This window comes from Oratosquilla oratoria, chromosome 12 (genome assembly GCF_046742065.1).
Source record: "Oratosquilla oratoria isolate Oo_2021 chromosome 12, ASM4674206v1, whole genome shotgun sequence".
NCBI lineage: Eukaryota > Metazoa > Arthropoda > Malacostraca > Stomatopoda > Squillidae > Oratosquilla > Oratosquilla oratoria.
In genome coordinates this window covers 61,913,728-61,933,360 of record NC_134788.1, presented here as the reverse complement: position 1 = coordinate 61,933,360, position 19,633 = coordinate 61,913,728, and the positions used below count along the sequence as shown (strand labels likewise).

Below are 19,633 nucleotides of genomic sequence, written 5' to 3'. Positions count from 1 at the left end.
TTTGATTTCATTTAGTAGTCTCTGGTGTGGCACCTTGTCGAACGCTTTGCTATCTGACGTCTTATATACTCTAGTGTAAAAGGATAGAAGATTAGTCACACATGACTCACCCTGGAGAAACCATGCTGTGAATCACGAATTAGATTGTATCTTTCGATGTGTTCTCTGAGTCTATTTACTATTACTGATTCAAGCATTTTTCCTATAACCGATGTCAAACTGATTGGCTTGTAGTTGCATATAGACGATCTATATCCCTTCTTAAAAACAGGAACAACGTTTGCCTGCCTCCAAGCAGTTGGCACAAAACCAGTGTCTACCGATTTATTGAATATTTCAGTTAACTGGTCGCAGATTTCAAATTTATACTCCTTAAGCATTCTTGGAAAAATTTCGTCTCGACCCGGAGATTTTGTAGCTTTAAGTCTTTCAATCTGCTTGACTACTTCTTCTTTACTAATGTTGATGTTAGATAGACTAGTTTCTTCATTCCCTCTGTAAATCGGGTCACAGTCAGGTACTTTATCTAACTTCTCATTAGTAAACACCGATAGAAAATAATGGTTAAAATCCTCACTCATTTTTTCCTCCGATTCTATCATGAGATTTTCATCGTTTTTCATTGGTCCTATTCTTTCTTTATTTTTGTTCTATAGAGGTGAAAGAAACCCTTTGGGTTGGATTTTGCTTAACTGGCAATCTTGATTTCATAATTACATTTCGCTGTACGTGTATTCCTTTTAATCAGCCTTGCCATTTCGTTATATCTTGATCTAAGGTGTGATTCCCCGTTTTTTAGTTTTACGTAAAGTCCTCTTTTCATTCTGATCTCATCTTTCAATTTGTCCATCATCCATTTGGGAGTATTACTATTTTTCCGTATTGACTTTAGGGAGATAAATGTGTTTTGTGCATTAATAATATAATTAGATCAGTTAGATTGCTATACATCTCCAAATCGCTGACCTGACTGTTGGGCCCTTGCCCCCAAATGACCTGACCTAAGGTATGCATATTACCCTCCGTGACCCAGACCTGACTCCCAGCCCCACAACGGGAACCGACAGTGTCTGAAACGTCCGCATGACATTTCGTATTCAATTTCAAATAGGTTTTTATATTGTCAAAGTTTGCTTTCCTGAAGTCTGGTACTTGAACGTTATTCGTGCTTTTTCATTTTTCACAAATAACATTAAATCTTATTTCTTGATCGCTAGAGCCTAGACTATCTTTCATTATTACGCTTCTAATTTGTTCATTATTTGTTAAAATTAAGTCCAGGGTATTTTGTCCCCTCTTAGGATCGGTAATTATTTGTTTCAGGAAATTATCCTGCACCACATCTAGGAATTTCTTTGTTTCATGATGATCTATTAAAGTTTCCCAGTCAATTTTTCTACAATTAAAATCTCACATGATCACAACGTTTTTGTACTGGGACGCTCTGTGAATTTCATGAATCAGGGGATCAGTCTGCTTAATGCAGAGGTTAGAAGGTCTATAGAAGACGGCAATAATAACTTTCTTATTCTTGCATATAATCTCTACCCAAATAGATTTCGTATTGTCCTCTTCCTTTATCGAATTGTTGATAATACAGTTTAATGTATAAAAAAAAAAAAAAAAAAAAAATGCTACACCTCCCCCATTCCTGCCAACACAATCCTTGTGAAAAAACTTATATCCTTCTATTTCGATTTCCGGAGGGACGTCTTTATCAGCCATGTTGATCCAGGATTCAGTAGCTATATCGAAATTTTCTATGCATGCTTTACCTCGCAGCAATTAAATTTTGTTAATTATGCTCCTGCTATTTGTAAAATTTAAGTTTATCTTCCCTTCACCTGCTTTGGTGATTCTTTTCACAGTCCTTCTCTAAGTTGCTTCTATTGCCTAAACTGTATTCTGATACTTCCCCACCTACTCCCACGTAATCTACCCGAAAAAAACTGTAGGATGCCTACTTCTCGCTCAAGGGATTCAGCAAGGAGCCGAAATCCTCTGGGAGACAAGTGCACCCCGTCCCTTTTGTATTGGTGATTCTTACCATAAAAGCGGTCCCAGTTGTCGACAAATGCCCATCCTTTGGCCTTACAATGTTTTGCCAGCCGGCAATTCATTGCAATAGCCCTGGAATGCCACATGCCTACAACTCCATGTCTCGGAAAGATTCCACATACAACAGGAACACCTCCCCTATTTCTAATCTTGTCTAGCGCATCCCGGTACCGCGCAAACAATTTATCACTCCCTAACTTACCTATATCATTTCCTCCGGCACTTAAGCAAACTACTGGGTCCTTACCTTCCCCTACTAGACACTCTTCAATCCTATCTCTAACATCTCCTATGTCCTTACACAACTTCTTCAGTGTTGCTTGGTAACAATGGGACTGAGTTTAAGAATGAGGTCATAGTCAACATTTGCAAACAATACAACATCACCCAGACTTTTGTAACTGCTTATCATCCCTCCTCTAATGCTCTGGTGCAGACAAATAGGAAAATACTTGACATCCTAAGGCACGTTGCTAGTGATCTGCGGGAGACTTGAGAAGACTGGTTACTCCATGCCAGTGCCTGCATTAATAGTACTATCAATGTACCAATGGGAAAGACACCTCATTATGTCATCTATGGTTCTGAGAAGTGGGTTCTGTATCATCTTTTGGATAGTCCTATTCATCCTCTCTACAATACTGAAGATTACAGTCAACTTTAGTGTTACACATTGCATACCATTTACAATTCTGCCAAAAGGAAACTTCGAGGGTCTACATCGAACATGATCAAGAAAGAACATAATAAGTCTACACCTGTTTCCATCCAAGTGGGTGATCATGTATTTAAACAAATGCCTGAAAGCCAGTCTAGAGGCTTCATCCTTACAAGTTCATGGTTTTCTACCCACCTCAGGGACTCAGTGAGATTCTGCATTCTGATAGGCTTAAGAAGACACAGGTACCCATACCTGCATTGACCCAGCCTCCCCCAGGGCCCAATGTTCCCACTGTGTCACCCCCTGTTCATCACTCGTATCATCTATGTTCACAAGGTACAGTGCCTTGATGGTCGAGTGAGACTTTTGTGTACATGTGTTGCTGTGCACCCTTTTTGTCATTGTAACGGCCACTTATTAAGATTGTAGATTATATAAATATGTGCAGCCTCAGTTATGCTTGGCATAACCAAAGGGGATATTTTGTACTTGTCTGCCAAATGTTTTATCAATGTGTATCATTAGGTACTTCCTATGTGTTTTGTATCATGTCCTGGTCATCCAGGACATGATACAAAACACTATGTTCCAGTATATGTGTATATCCTTTGTCTATTGCCATATTTTACATGCCTATGTGTTTGCTCCCTGTCACGAATGTCGTCTCCTCAATGAGGGCACTGAGAGGTCGTGGTCGAGCTAAGTAGTAGTCGGAAGTATTGTGATCATATTGTCATATAATGTATCGTACTTTGTAACACTACGTAAATATGTACTAGTATGTACCTCTGTATAGAACCATCTAGCGAGTTTATGCCAATGAAATTGTATTCCCACCAATTATGTGTACCAACACCAATGTGTCAGTACCTTATCAACAGTTGTTGAGAGCACACGTTGCTCTGTGTTGTCCCATTTTTATTTATCTTTTGTATTAATAATACTGTCCCATTTCTTTATTAGTTTTATTTATTCCACCATAACAAGGTTATGCAGGCATCATGATATACGTCAGAATTGATCTGACACAAAAGTTCTCATGACTAAGATAATCATGAGGAAATTATTGTCCTTCACCAAATGCCTGTATAAATTAATTGTAAACTGTTATCATCCATCATAAAATGATCTCACAAATTTCATGAAAACAACAAATTGTGAGATTCATGTCTCCATGAATATAATACTGTACACATACAGTAACAAACATTACAAATAACAGTGGCGTATACTACAGATAACTTTACAAAACTCTTAAGGTTAACAGAACTGTATCCATCATGATGTGCAGATATCTTTATCTACCAGTAACACTATTCTCTATTATTATCAATGGTTTTTCATAATTACAAAAAAAAAAAAAAAAAAAAAAAAAAAAAAAAAATCATGCTCTTAATGGAACACTTCAGAATCTTTAATTATTAACAAGCAAAAATTCAACTATGCAACAGGCCAGTCAACTGCACAACTGAGAGTAAAACTGATATTTCCAACTGACAGTATGTGTATGTAATGACTCATCATTCACAAAGTCTACAACAATGGATCAATACATAATAACTGCAAGTATCATAACACAGAAAAGTTAAATAATCCAGGTCACACAGTGTGGGTAATCACACAATACATGAGATCAACTTTTCATGCGAGCCATTGTGATATTTTAAATAAATCCATGGTGAAAAAGCTGTATAATTTGATATCACTCTTTGCTAAGAAAGCTGCATCACACAGGTCACACTTGATGTGTGGTTTGAGATGATTCTTTCCTGAAAATGTTGCATCACACAGGTCACATTGGAAAGGCTTCTCTCCAGTGTGGGTCATCACATGTCGTTTGAGAGGACCCTTCAGTGAGAGAGCTGCATCACACAGTTTACACTTGAAAGGCTTATCTCCAGTGGGTCATCACATGATATTTGAGTGCACTATTCCCTGAGAAAGCTGCATCACACAGGTCACACTTGAAAGGCTTCTCTCTAGTGTGGGTCATCACATGTCGTTTGAGAGAACCCTTCAGTGAGAAAGCTGCATCACACAGGTCACACTTGAAAGGCTTCTCTCCAGTGTGGGTCACCATGTGTTATTTGAGGTTGCTCTTTCCTGAGAAAGCTGCATAATACAGGTCACACTGGAAAGGCTTCTCTCTAGTGTGGGTCACCAAGTGTCGTTTGAGAATACTCTTTCGTGAGAAAGCTGCATCACACAGGTCACACTTGAAAGGCTTCTCTCCAGTGTGGGTCATCATATGATATTTGAGAACACTCTTCTGTGAGAAAGCTGCATCACACAGGTCACACTTGAAAGGCTTCTCGCCTTTGTGGGTCACCAAATGTCGTTTGAGAGAACTCTTCAGTGAGAAAGCTGTGTCGCACAGGTCACATTGGAAAGACTTCTCTCCAGTGTGGGTCATCATGTGAGATTTGAGATTACTCTTTTGTGAGAAAGCTGCATCACACAGGTTGCACTGGAAAGGCTTCCCTCCTGTGTGGGTCATAATGTGATATTTGAGAGCACCCTTTCCTGAGAAAGTTGCATCACACACATTACATTGGAAAGGTTTCTCTCCAGTGTGAGCCATCATGTGGTATTTGAGATGACTCTTTTGTGAGAAAGTTCCATCACACAGGTCACACTTGAAAGGCTTCTCTCCAGTATGGGTCAACAAGTGTCGTCTGAGACTACCTTTTTTTATGAAATCTGCACTACATAGGTCACACTTGAAGGGCTTTTCTCCACTGTGGGTCATCATGTGATATTTGAGAGCAGTTGCTCCTGAGAAAGCTGCATCACACAGGTCACATTGGGAAGGCTTCTCTCCAGTATGGGTCATTATGTGACATTTGAGATCACTCTTTCGTGAGAAAGTTGCATCACACAGGTCACACTTAAAAGGCTTCTCTCCTGTGTGGGTCACCACATGTCGTTTGAGAGTACCCTTTCTTGAGAAAGTTGCATCACACAGGTCACATTGGAAAGGCTTCTCTCCAGTGTGGATCGTCATGTGATTTTTAAGGACAGTCTTTCCTGAGAAACCTGCATCACACAGGCCACACTGGAAAGGCTTTTCTCCTGTGTGGGTCATCACATGATTTCTTAGAACATCTTTTCTTGAGAAAGCTGCATCACAATGGTTACACTGGAAAGGCTTCTCTCCAGTGTGGGTCATCAGGTGATATTTGAGGACAGACATTCCTGAGAAAGCTGTATCACACAATTCACATTGGAAAGGCTTCTCTCCAGTGTGGGTCACCACGTGTTGTTTGAGACTACCTTTTCGTGAAAAAGCTGTATCACACACGTCACACTTGAAAGGCTTCTCTCCAGTGTGGGTCATCACATGATATTTAAGAGCACTCTTTCCTGAGAAAGTTGCATCACACAGGTCACAGTTGAAAGACTTCTCTTGAGTGTGGGTCATCATGTGATTTTTGAGAACAGTCTTTCCTGAGAAAGCTACATTACACAGGTCACAGATACCTTTTCCAAGGAAATGTTGATAATTACCCTCGACCTGAAAAAAAAAAACATATAATAAGTTCAACTTCTTTTTGAGAGCTTGCAATAAGTGTAACATGAGCATATACAAATACAGTGGGCCATTAACCAAAATGCAGTAGGGGAAGGGAACAAATGACTTGTATTAATGAAGAAGCTTAACCTTTTTCATGTGACACCTATGCAGACGTTATGAGGTGCAACTGGATATATGGGGATGCCAGCATTGGCATCTTGATTATATTTTGCAGTTGTAGCTGAGTGACTCCTGAAATCTGTGAATTGGTTTGATCCTGTATTCAGTATTTACTATTACTCAGAAAGAATGAAAATGAATAATACAGCAGTGACTTAATATTTTATGTGAGTAGTATGATGTGTATCATACATTAGGCATTTGATGCTGCGCACAAGAATATGACTCATAATAAAGAGGTCATAGAAGAGATATGGAAGGTTGAACAAATACTAAAAAATGATGGAGTTGCACAGGACACAGATTGGGACAGTATATAATCAAGAAATGACAAGGCAAAAGAGTGGCTGAATAATTATTATGAACAGAGAGAGCACACAAGAAAAAGTGTAGTAACCAATAGCATAATTAGATATAAAATATTTTTGTCAAATTACCAGAGAGGACCACTACACACACACCAATCAAGAATGTCATAAATCAACATTGGAGAGATTCACGAGAACCTGATTTTGGTCTCTACAGCAAATCACTTGTTTTCCATTTTTCAGGAGAACAAGTGAAATTCCACCACAAACCTATAAATAACAAAATGAAATGTTGATTCTTGACACCCCTCACTTCCATCAATAATTAAAACAAGGCACTTGGTGTAAAATGTTTGTTGAGCTCGGTTGACTAGATTATTTTTTCTCACTCTAAGATAATAGACATAAACATATAATAGATTTATTTATGGGCTTGTGGTACTATTTATGCCTAAATTCACTCATTTACTTATCCTGGTGGTGGTGGTGGGGGGGGGAAGGTGTTCCCTGATAAATGGACACCAAGTGATTTGCTGTAGAAACCAATAAACAATTCGCAAGAATTACTCATTTATTTTGGACATCCTTGGTTATTGGGCATGTGTAAACCTCTGAAAATTGACCAAAATTTCTTATTTCCAGTTGAATGTGGTTTTATATCCTTGATCACATTTTCTTTTGTTTTCTTTTCTTTTTATGCCTTCTTTCTCTTCATAACGTTTATTCATCTATTCCTGCATCTTTTTATTTCCCTATTAATTTTCACATTACCAGTCACCTAAAATATTAAAATTCATATTGATTTACGAGAAAGATTGTTACAGGGCAAATTAAACTCATTGAAAGTGGCCGTTTCCACTGCACAACAAACTTTTCACACCATGTGTCTTGTTTTAACTATTTCTCACTTTATAATCCTTTAATTCCTACCACACTTCTCAAACATTTCACCTCAAACACACATGTACTTTTCCTTTCTGCCTCTCTAAAATTCCATGTTTCAGCCCCATACAGTGCCGTCAGCACAATCACCCCTTTCATACAGTTTCCTCTTAGCATTCATTCCCAAATGCCTATTTCTTACGACACTTCTAAATCCCTGAAGGCATTTACTTAATTCTCTTAGCCTGCAGTTTACTTCCACTGTCACTCCATCCTTTCCTGCCACATGCCAATCTAAATACCTAAAGCTATCCACTTCCTCTAGCCTTTCTTCTTCAAGGCTTCTAACTTGCTGCTATCTTCTTGTACATTTCATTACCTTACTCTTACCCACATTTGTCTTCAACCTTCTCCTATCGCATACCTTCCTAAATACCATCACTAATTTCCTTAATCCCTACTCTGACCCTGCCACAACCATAGTATCATCAGCAAAAAACAACTGACTCACCACCCACTAGAGTCAGAAATGAGGTGAAGTGAGGATGGGGGGTGGAAAGGGAGTTGGGAGAGAGGACTGATGAAAGAATATTAGGATGGTTTAGACACATGGAAAGAGTAAATGAAGAAAGATTGATAAAAGAGGTGTGGAAGGCAGAGGTGGATGGAGTGAACATGAGTGGGCGACCAAGGAGATGGAAGGAGTAAAAGGAGCACTGAGAAAGAGGAGAAAGTCTGCTGAGGGAGAAGATAGGGGTGAGTGGAGATTGTTTGTGTACGGATGATGCTGTTATGCATGGAAGGGAGTGGATAGGGAATGAGGGGTGAGGGAGTATGTATGAATATTTTGATGCAGCCCGAAGGGATTTCTCCCCATCTCTTTTTCTGCATGAGTGGACAGAGAGAGGGGTTATCAATGAAATGAAGTGGCCTTGCTGTGGATGTGCTGTCTTGCTACATTGCTTCTGACCCAGGGAAGTGGATGAGATGCAGGGATGAGATGACCTGTCATACAGGAGGAGTCAATATAGGAGGGAAGGAGGGGTTGAATGGGAGTGGAATATGTGGGGATGCAATGGGTGAGAGTGGATTTTATGCTTTTGTTTTTGGCTACCTCCTATGTAAGGGCGAAAAAGTCTGATATATATATATATATATATATGCAAAGTAGACCACTTGGAAAAAGAAACTAACAAAGCAGAGCACTTTCGTACATTACATCTTCAGTACTTTTTGCACTGAAGATGTAGAGTATGAAAGCGCTCTGCTTCGTCAGTTTCTTTTTCCAATTGGTCTACTTTGCATAAGTGAACACATGTACCTATGTTTTTATTACAAAGGATTACAAAGGTGGAGCATGCTGACAGGAGACCTTTTGGTCCATATCTAGGTCGGATGCGAAAAAAGCATAATGATAATAAATGAATGAATAATAACAATAAAAAAAAACTATAATAATGGAAATAATAAATAGAATAAATAAATGCATAGGTACAGTTAAAAAATAAACAAACAGGTAATTAGTAAATAATGATGAATTGACATATAACTAATAATAAATGAGAATCTTCTCCGTGAGAAGAGTGAACCCTCCCCACAACCCAAAGAGCGTTCCACTTCTTTACCTACTGTCACTGCCATGAGCGAGTGGCGCTCCGTGGGGTCCCGTTTGTCGAGCCCGCGTTCGGTAGACGTGTGCCCTGTGGAGCAACCGCTGGCTCTAGTCAATCGTTTTGCTCTACTGGAGGATGAAGTGGCTGAAAACCAGGAGTTCTTGGTGGTGGGGGACTCCATGGTTCGAGGCTATGACGACATCCTGCAGCGAAAGACTAAGCGACGTTGCAAGCTTGTATGTCAACTGGGCCGTGGGATCGTTGATTGTACCCGGTCCATCAGGGAGCAAGGACGGAAGAACACGGTTACGATTGTACATACGGGTAGTAACGATGTAGGTAGGGTGAGATCAGAGGAGCTTGTTCGGAATTACAAGGTCCTCCTTCAGGAGATGAAGGAACGTGGGAGCCGTCACGTAGTCTGTGGGATCCTCCCGAGGATCTACGCAGGTTCGTGTTGGAACAGTAGAGCCATAGGGATCAATGATAGGATATCGCAGTTGTGCACACAATTGGGATACCACTTTCTTGATCCTTGGTATCTCTTTTCTAGGCGCCATGACCTTTACGCTTCTGATAGGATCCACCTTACCCGCAGAGGCAAAGATGTTCTTACAAACCTCATTGTGGGAGTTTGTAATGAACGAGCTCCTTTTTTAGTGTAGAAGCCCAAAGGGAAGGGGAAATAGAATGTACTTGGGAAAACAGTGTAGAGTATAGCATTAATGTAGAACAAAATGTAGGACAAAATATAATTTTAGGATATAATGTCGCTAGAGGACGAAATGTCACATTAGGATATAATGTCATAGGACAAAATGTCGCAATGGGATATAATGACAGTGGAGGACAAAAGATCACGATGGGAAGTAATGATAAAGGAGAACAAAATATCACGATAGGATGTAATGATAATGGAGGAGAAAATATCACGGTAGGATATAATGTCATTGAAGGCCAAAATGTAATTTTAGGAAGGGATACCGGACAGAATGTCAATGAAGGCCAAAATATCATGATAGGATGTAATATCGCTAGAGGACGAAATGACACATTAGGATGTAATGTCTTAGGACAAAATGTCACAATGGGATGTAATGACAGTGGAGGACAAAAGATCACGATGGGAAATAATGATAGTGGTGGACAAAATATCACGATAGGATGTAATGATAATGGAGGAGAAAATATCACGGTAGGATATAATGTCAGTGAAGAACAAAATATAATTTTAGGAAGAGATACCGGACAGAATGTCAATGAAGGCCAAAATATCAAGATAGGATGTAATGACAGTGGAAGACAAAAGATCACGATGGGATGTAATTATAGTGGAGGAAAAAATATCACGGTAGGATATAATGTCACTGGAGGACAAAATATAATTTTAGAAAGGGATGCCGGACATAATGTCACTGAACGACGGGAGGCCGGCGTGAATCACGGTGACGTAGGGGGACAAAATGTACAAAATAGATCGGATGACCGTAATCGACCAGATGTCCGTGATGGGGGGAAATGTTAATTTTGATAGGAGAAATGTTAATGAGGCATTGAATGTCAATGAAGGACCAAATAATAATAATATAGAGCAAGGCATAAATAAAAAACAAAATGATAATATAAGACATGATATTGAAACTCAAAATGTGTCAAAAAGAAATAATCAGGAGTTTCTTAAAACTATGTACTTTAATGCTCGTAGTATTAGGAACAAATTTCAAGAAATACAGGCGTATGTCAAAAGCGAAAATCTCGATATGATAGGAATAACTGAGACATGGTTAAATGGTACAGAGTTCGAAGCTGAATTTAATATTGCGGGATTTAAACACTTTCATCAGGATAGAAACCACAAGAAAGGTGGGGGTGTTCTATTGTACGTTAAAAACAATGTTCATGCTTGTGTTTTAGAGAAAGTGAAACAGGATGCATATGACAGTTTGTGGGTTGAGTTAACCCAAACAAATGGACAAAAAATGAATATAGGTGTAATATATAGGCCAAAGACATTATCATTAGCAGACGACAAACTGTTATTTCAAGAACTGTCTAGTTTCTGCAACCGGGATTTATTGATAATGGGTGATTTCAATTTTACTGACATTGATTGGATGACCCTTGAACATGGCCATATAGGTAGTCGCTTGATTGATTTTCTTGGTGACAATTACTTAATTCAGCATGTAAAAGAGCCCACAAGATATGGAAACTTACTCGATTTATTGATCACTAGCCGCGAAAGCATGGCAACTGATGTAGAAGTCGGTGAATCTGTTGCAAATAGCGATCACAACTTAGTCAGATTCAAACTCCTAAACAATTTTAGAATAGATACTTGTGCTTCTAAAATACCCGATTTCAGTAAAGCTCAGTTCATAGAACTACGTCAGGAGCTTCAGCTTACAGATTGGGAGGAAAAATTAAACGAAAGGCCTGTAGATCAGATGTGGGAAATATTTCACTAAGATGATTCAAACTTACATTCCTTTTAAGGACAGACGTCCCCCAAATCAGGCTCGCCCAAAGTGGCTCGACAAAGAAATTGAAAAAAGTATTGCTAAAAAGAGACAGGCTTATAAGAAATATAAGTGCTCGGGTGCATCTAATGACTATGAAAGTTATGTATCAATACAGAGAGATTTAAAAAAGACAATAAGAAAAAGAAAACGACAATACGAAATGAACATCGCTGAGAAATCCAAAGAGAATCCCAAAGAATTCTATAGTTACATTAGAGATAAAAAGGTTGTTAGGAATCACATTGGTCCACTATTATCTGCTGACGGTCAACTTGAATATTCAAATGAAGGAATGTGTAATATCTTAAACAATTATTTTAGCTCGGTATTCGTAAACGAAACACCTCAAAGTGAATTCCAAACTGAAACCTGTGAAAAGTCTGGGGTAAACTTACTCACTACGGTAAATATAACAAAAGAAAAAATTAAAAGGTGTATAGACAAACTCAAAGTTAATAAAACACCAGGGCCTGACGGTTGGCATCCAAGAATCTTAAAGGAAATGAAAAATGAGATTGTTGTTCCATTAGAAATTATTTTCAAGAAATCCATCATATCCGGAGATGTCCCAAGAGAATGGAAGCTAGCTAACGTTACTCCCATATTCAAAAAAGGTGACAAAAAGAAACCAAATAACTATAGGCCTATTAGTTTGACTTCGATCGTAGGAAAAATAATGGAAACTATCATCAGAGATGCTATCGAATATCATTTAGAAAGTAACCGTTTGATAAATGATAGCCAACATGGTTTCAGACGGAAACGCTCTTGCATGACTAACTTACTCGAATTCTACAACACAGTTGTCTCGAATTTTGACAAAAGAAACAATATAGATTTAATATATCTAGACTTTGCAAAAGCTTTTGATACCGTCCCACACGAAAGACTTCTTACTAAATTAGCTTTGCATGGAATAAGTGGTAGCCTATTAGGTTGGACTAGTAATTGGTTGAAAGGTCGAAAACAGAGAGTTGTTTTAAATGGAAAAACTTCTGGATGGAAAAGTGTTGCAAGTGGAGTTCCTCAGGGTTCCGTTCTTGGGCCACTTCTATTCATAGTATATATAAATGATATTGACCATGGACTAAAATCTACTGTTTCCAAATTTGCTGATGATACAAAACTGTGCGGAGTGGCAAATGATCACTCAAACCAATTAGATATTCAAGAAGATTTAGATCAATTACAGCAATGGTCTGAAAAGTGGCTAATGAAATTTAACACAAGTAAATGCAAGGTAATGCACATAGGTAAAAATAACAGCAAGTACGATTACAAGTTATTTGGAAATTCGTTAACAAAAGTGGATAGTGAAAAAGATCTCGGCGTAATTATCAGTAACGACCTCAAATCATCCAAGCAGTGTATTTCAGCCTCTGAGAAAGCAAATAAGATTCTGGGATTGATTGCGCGATCTTTTGATTTCAAAAGTCCATCACTCATTAACAAGCTATATAAATCGTTAGTTCGTCCACATTTGGAATATGCTGTTTCCGTATGGTCACCGAATCTCATTAAAGACATTGACAGACTGGAAAAAGTACAACGGCGAGCCACAAAACTGATTCCAAATATCAAAAATAAATCATACGAAAATCGTCTTAAGCACATGAATCTGTTTTCCCTAAAAAAGCGTAGACTCAGAGGTGACTTGATACAGGTCTTTAAGATTTTAAAGGGAATTGACAACATCAAAAGTGACCAAATTTTCACATTGAATGAGAATCAGACAAGAAACAATGGTCTCAAACTGTCCGGAAATAGATTCAATTTGGAAGTAGGTAGAAACAACTTTGCCAACCGTGTAGTTAATGAATGGAATAAACTTCCTGCACAGGTAGTGCAATGTAGTTCAGTTCGAAGCTTTAAGAATCATTTAGATAAATACCTAAGTAAGATGCTGTAATTATTATAATTTATGTTATATTATTTGTTTTTGTTTTGTTATAATTTGTCTGTCTGATTTTCATTTATTATTAGTTATATGTCAATTTATTATCATTTACTATTTACCTGTTTGTTTGTTATTCAACTATACCAATGCATTTATTTATGTATTTTAATTGTTATTTACATTGTTATAGTTTTAATTTATTATTAATATGATTTTTTTTTTTTTTTTTTTTTTTTTTTTTTTTTTTTTTTTTTTTTTTTTTTTTTTTTTTTTTTTTTTTTTTTTTTTTTTTTTTTTTTTTTTTGCATCCGACCTAGATATGGATCAAAAGGTCTCCTGTCGGCATGCTTTGCCTTTGTAATCCTTAATCAAACAGACAAATGATAAATATATATATATATATATATATATAAAATATATATAATAAATGATAATCATTACAGCATCTTGCTTAGGTGTTTATCTAAATGATTCTTAAAGCTTTGAAATGAACTACATTGCACTGCCTCTGAAGGAAGTTTATTCCATTCATTAACTACATGGTTGGCGAAGTTGTTTCTTGATTAGCATATATATATATATATATATATATATATATATATATATATACATATATAATATATATATATATATATATATATACATATATATATATATATATATGGAATATCCAGCTTCTGACTATGTGGGACTAATATGGAAGTGAAAAGAGTGGTCAAGGGTTTAGGAATGTCACTTAACTATAACCTGACATTTCATGTTCAAATTAACCCATTCAACTCCGATGACAAGATGTCTTGTCATTTGGTCAAATAAAACAAAAAATCATAATAAAACAACAAAATGTTTGATGATCAAACAGCACCAGAAAAATATGACGTCATCAGTCCTCCTCGAGGAGGAGGACTGATGATGTCATATTTTTCTGGTGCTGTTTGATCATCAAACATTTTGTTGTTTTATTATGATTTTTTGTTTTATTTGACCAAATGACAAGACATCTTGTCATCGGAGTTGAATGGGTTAACCCGTTCAACTCCGATGACAAGATGTCTTGTCATTTGGTCAAATAAAACAAAAAAATCATAAAACACCAAAATGTTTGATCAAACACCAGAAAAATATGACGTCAGTCCTCGCTTCGCTGCGAGCGAAGCGAGGATTGACGTCATATTTTTCTGGTGTTTGATCAAACATTTTGGTGTTTTATGATTTTTTTGTTTTATTTGACCAAATGACAAGACATCTTGTCATCGGAGTTGAATGGGTTAAAAAGGAAAGGCTGGACAAAGTGGACAGATTTAGGTATTTGGGTTGGCATGTGGCAGGAAAGGATGGCGTGGCAGTGGAGGTAAACTATAGGCTAAGAGAAACAGGGTATGTGTGAATAATAAATTGATGCAGCCTGAGGGGCTACTCAAATAAATTTCTTCACATCTTTTAAGCACTCTGATTTGTCATCATTGAATTTTCTTAATATCCAAAACTTAACTTATCTTATATCATCAATTTTTTCTTGTTTCCATTATGTTACTCAAAGACATGTAGAATTGAGTATCATTAACAAATAATTTAAAACTACATGAATTATTTTTTTTTAAGCAAAAGTGACACTTCAATAGTATAAATGCAAAATGAAATAGGACCCAATACACTTTCATGGGGAATTCCTCTCAATATATATATATATATATATATATATATATATATATATATAATTTTTTAACAATAACGTTTTCCTCATTTGTACACAATAGGTTCTATTTTCAAGATAACTTTTTTATTAGGTCAATGATTCACCATCAGTGCCAATAGTCTTAGTCTCCAAGTAATGAGATAAATACAACACTGTCAAAAGCAGCACTCAGGTCAAGTAGGATTAAGAGACCACATTTTCCCACATCCATCTGTAAAAATAGATAATTTTTCACCATGCATAAAGTAGTTTCAGTGGAATAAAGCTGTCTATATGCTGACTGATTATCCAGTAAAATGTTTACCATGTTCAAGTATTCCATCAACTGATCCAGAATCACACTTTCAATTATTTTAGACAGAAATGTATCCCACAGTGGGCAGGATACAGGGATGACCCATCATCCATGAGGAGCTAAGATTTGATGGAGGAAAGTGTGGTGGATGGGAGTGGAATGGGTGAGGATGAAATGACTGTGAGTGGGTATATGCCTTTCGACTTTGGCTACCTCACTGGTAAGGTAGAAAAAGCCCTTGGTATATAGATAAATAGAAATGTTAAATTTGATACAGGTCTATAAAAGGTTAAACACTATGAATCTAATTTGCCTTTAACCCATTCAACTCCGATGACAAGATGTCTTGTCATTTGGTCAAATAAAACAAAAAATCATAATAAAACAACAAAATGTTTGATGATCAAACAGCACCAGAAAAATATGACGTCATCAGTCCTCCTCGAAGAGGAGGACTGATGACGTCATATTTTTCTGGTGCTGTTTGATCATCAAACATTTTGTTGTTTTATTATGATTTTTTGTTTTATTTGACCAAATGACAAGACATCTTGTCATCGGAGTTGAATGGGTTAACTAGGGGTTTCACAATCGCTAGCTTTTCATTATTTGGAAGGGTTTTAGTTTTTATACTGTACTTCTATTCACTATCTCCAAAACATCTGCAAGATCTCAAAGATTTTACAATTTACTATTTCCAATAAAGGCACAGAATAATTTTCACATAAAGTTGGTTTCACTCTGCTTACTATAGATTTCACCATGGCTTTATGAGTTTGTTTAAAACTCAGTGATTTTACTTCGGAAACACTTATCAATCTATTTGCCACACAATATTTTTAATCTCATTGTCAAAGAAATCAACAAACATTTTTGCTAGCGTTTCATCAGAGTAGCCTTCTGGTAATAGTTTCTTCTTGTTGCTAGTTAAATTATCCAATATTTTGTATAACTTTTGTAATATATAATCCTGCCTCAGACATCTTTTGTCTATAATTTTTTTTTTTTTTTTTATATCAGTCTTTTTTCATTATCTCTTATATTTGATACTCCATTCTTGCCCCATCCGTGCACAGTCTACGCTCTAACCCCCTCTCTCTCTTTTTCTACTTTTGAATATCATCAAGAATTAATTCCAATGTGCTCACTAATTACCGTTTCATGGGCAGTGAGTCCATCATCTTTACCCATTAAACTCCGATGACAAGATGTCTTGTCATTTGGTCAAATAAAACAAAAAATCATAAAACACCAAAATGTTTGATCAAACATTTTGGTGTTTTATGATTTTTTGTTTTATTTGACCAAATGACAAGACATCTTGTCATCGGAGTTTAATGGGTTAATAAATTGTATTGCATTATCATCAATTTGACTGTTCAACCCACAGGTTTAGAATCATCACAAACACATTTGCACACACTGTTTACCATAAAGGAGGTATGGAAGGCAGATGTGGAGGGAGTGAACATGAGGGGACGTCCTAGGATGAGATGGATAGATGGGGTGAAGGGGGCTTTGGGGAAGAGGGGAATGTCGGTTGAGGAAGGACGGGAGAGGACAGAAGACAGGGGTGAATGGAGAATGGTTGTATATGGTAAATGTTGTGATGCATGAGGTGGATTGGACGGGGGAGTGGGGGTGAGGTGGTGTGTGTGAGCAGAGGTTTTGACGCAGCCCTAAGGGATTTCTCCCCCGTCCTCTCCTTTATATGGGGAGACGGAGAGGGGGGTCGCCGATTTAATGAAGCGGCCTTGCTGTGGATGTGCTGTGTCTTGCGACACTGCTTCTGACCCAGGGCAGTGGACAAGGTGCAGGGATGACCCATCATTCAGGAGGTGCTAAGATAAGAGGGAGGGTGGAGGGGTGTGGAGTATATTCAGGGATGGAATGGGTGGGAATGATTTTATGCTTTTTTCTTTTTGGCTACCCCCCTTGTAAGGGGGAAAAAAGTCTTGGTATATGTATGTATGTATGTATGTTTACTGATTCTGAATAAATTCTAAATTCATCAATGAATGCACTGGCTCTTGTCTGAAGTGGTCTGTAGATTACAATAATAAAAGCAGTGGCTATTTTCATGACGAGTCGTAAGAATGGTCCTCAGGCTATTCTTACGACATGGTTGATAGCCTCTATCGTGAACTTTTGAACAAAATTCAAAACGGATGCCACTAATTTCAAATTACTTACAGCAGGTGGATAATTGATTCATTTGTAGCTCTAATAGAATCAATTTCCAGCTGGAAAAGTCTAATAATGTAAATCTAATAAAACAAAAAATCATAAAACACCAAAAGGTTTGATCAAACATTTTGGTGTTTTATGATTTTTTGTTTTATTTGACCAAATGACAAGACATCTTGTCATCGGAGTTTAATGGGTTAATAAATTGTATTGCATTATCATCAATTTGACTGTTCAACCCACAGGTTTAGAATCATCACAAACACATTTGCACACACTGTTTACCATAAAGGAGGTATGGAAGGCAGATGTGGAGGAAGTGAACATGACGGGACGTCCTAGGATGAGATGGATGGATGGGGTGAAGGGGGCTTTGGGGAAGAGGGGAATGTCGGTTGAGGAAGGACGGGAGAGGACAGAAAACAGGGGTGAATGGAGAATGGTTGTATATGGAAAATGTTGTGATGCATGAGGTGGATTGGCCGGGGGAATGGGGGTGAGGTAGTGTGTGTGAGCAAAAAGTTTTGACGCAGCCCGAAGGGATTTCTCCCCCGTCCTCTCCTTTATATGGGGGGACGGAGAGGGGGGTCGCCGATTTAATGAAGCGGCCTTGCTGTGGATGTGCTGTGTCTTGCGACACTGCTTCTGACCCAGGGCAGTGGACAAGGTGCAGGGATGACCCGTCATTCAGGAGGTGCTAAGATAAGAGGGAGGGTGGAGGGGTGTGGAGTATATTCAGGGATGGAATGGGTGGGAATGATTTTATGCCTTTTTCTTTTTGGCTACCCCCCTTGTAAGGGGGAAAAGGCCTTGGTATATGCATGTATGTCTACTGATTCTGAATAAATTCTAAATTCATCAATGAATGCACTGGCTTTTGTCTGAAGTGGTCTGTAGATTACAATAATAAAAGCAGTGGCTATTTTTACAAAGTCGTAAGAATAGTCCTCAGGTTATTCTTACGACATGGTTGATAGCACCCTCTATCGTGAACTTTTGAACCAAATTCAAAATGGCTGCCACTAACTTCAAATTACATGCAGCAGGTGGATAATTGATTCATTTGTAGCTCTAATAGAATCAATTTCCAGCTGGAAAAGTCTAATAATGTAAATCTTTATACCAGGAACTCAAGAACAATACAATCAGCTACAAAATGTGCTCCTAACAGAATTTTCAAACCTGAGCCGCAGCATTTTTCAATAGATTATTGTTGTCAGCATGGAGGTAGAAAATACCAGCCGAAATCTACTGCTGGGACACGACCAAATCATATGTAAATAAGAGCTGGACTTCTGTTTATTCCAAGACATCTTCATATGTCATTAGCAACTTAAGATAAATTTGCACATTCAAAAAAATTTAAACAACACCCCTGGAAGGATTGTTAGGTTAGGTTAGGTTGGGTTAGATTGGGTTATCATATAAATTTAGTTCAAAAGTTCACGATAGATAGTGCTATCAACCATGTCATAAGAATGGCCTGAGGACTATTCTTATGACTCATCGTAAAAATAGCCACTGCCTACAATAAAAGCAAATTTCCTCCCACTAAATTCACAACTTTTTGCATTTGCTCAAAAGTATTCATATTCTCTGCATCAATTAATCTAATCTTCCGGAAATTTTTTGAAAGATACTAACTCAACCACCCCTTTTGTCTGTCCTTAGTACATGTAAGAACAAACGAGTCTAAGGTGTCAATTCCACATCGATGAACGCACGCAAATCTGAACCTAAGTACGATAAATTGGTGCATAGGAGATGGGACCCAATGACCACTACTCCTTTCCTGTATATTACAATTTGGTAAATACATA

The 19,633-nt window shown here is 37.6% G+C and overlaps 1 protein-coding gene across 1 annotated transcript in view; it reads right to left on the bottom strand.

Moving 5' to 3' along the window:
- Window positions 1-4,360: 4,360 nt before the first annotated feature.
- Window positions 4,361-19,633, bottom strand: part of LOC143030447 (uncharacterized) — a 15,346-nt gene continuing 73 nt past the window's right edge. The window contains exons 2-3 of the mRNA XM_076193596.1: window positions 4,985-6,233; window positions 4,361-4,488 (exon numbers count right to left, since the gene is read on the bottom strand). Coding sequence (XP_076049711.1) covers window positions 4,361-4,488; window positions 4,985-6,143 — 1,287 coding nt within the window. The 5' untranslated portion in view covers window positions 6,144-6,233. The remainder of the gene's footprint in view (window positions 4,489-4,984; window positions 6,234-19,633) is intronic.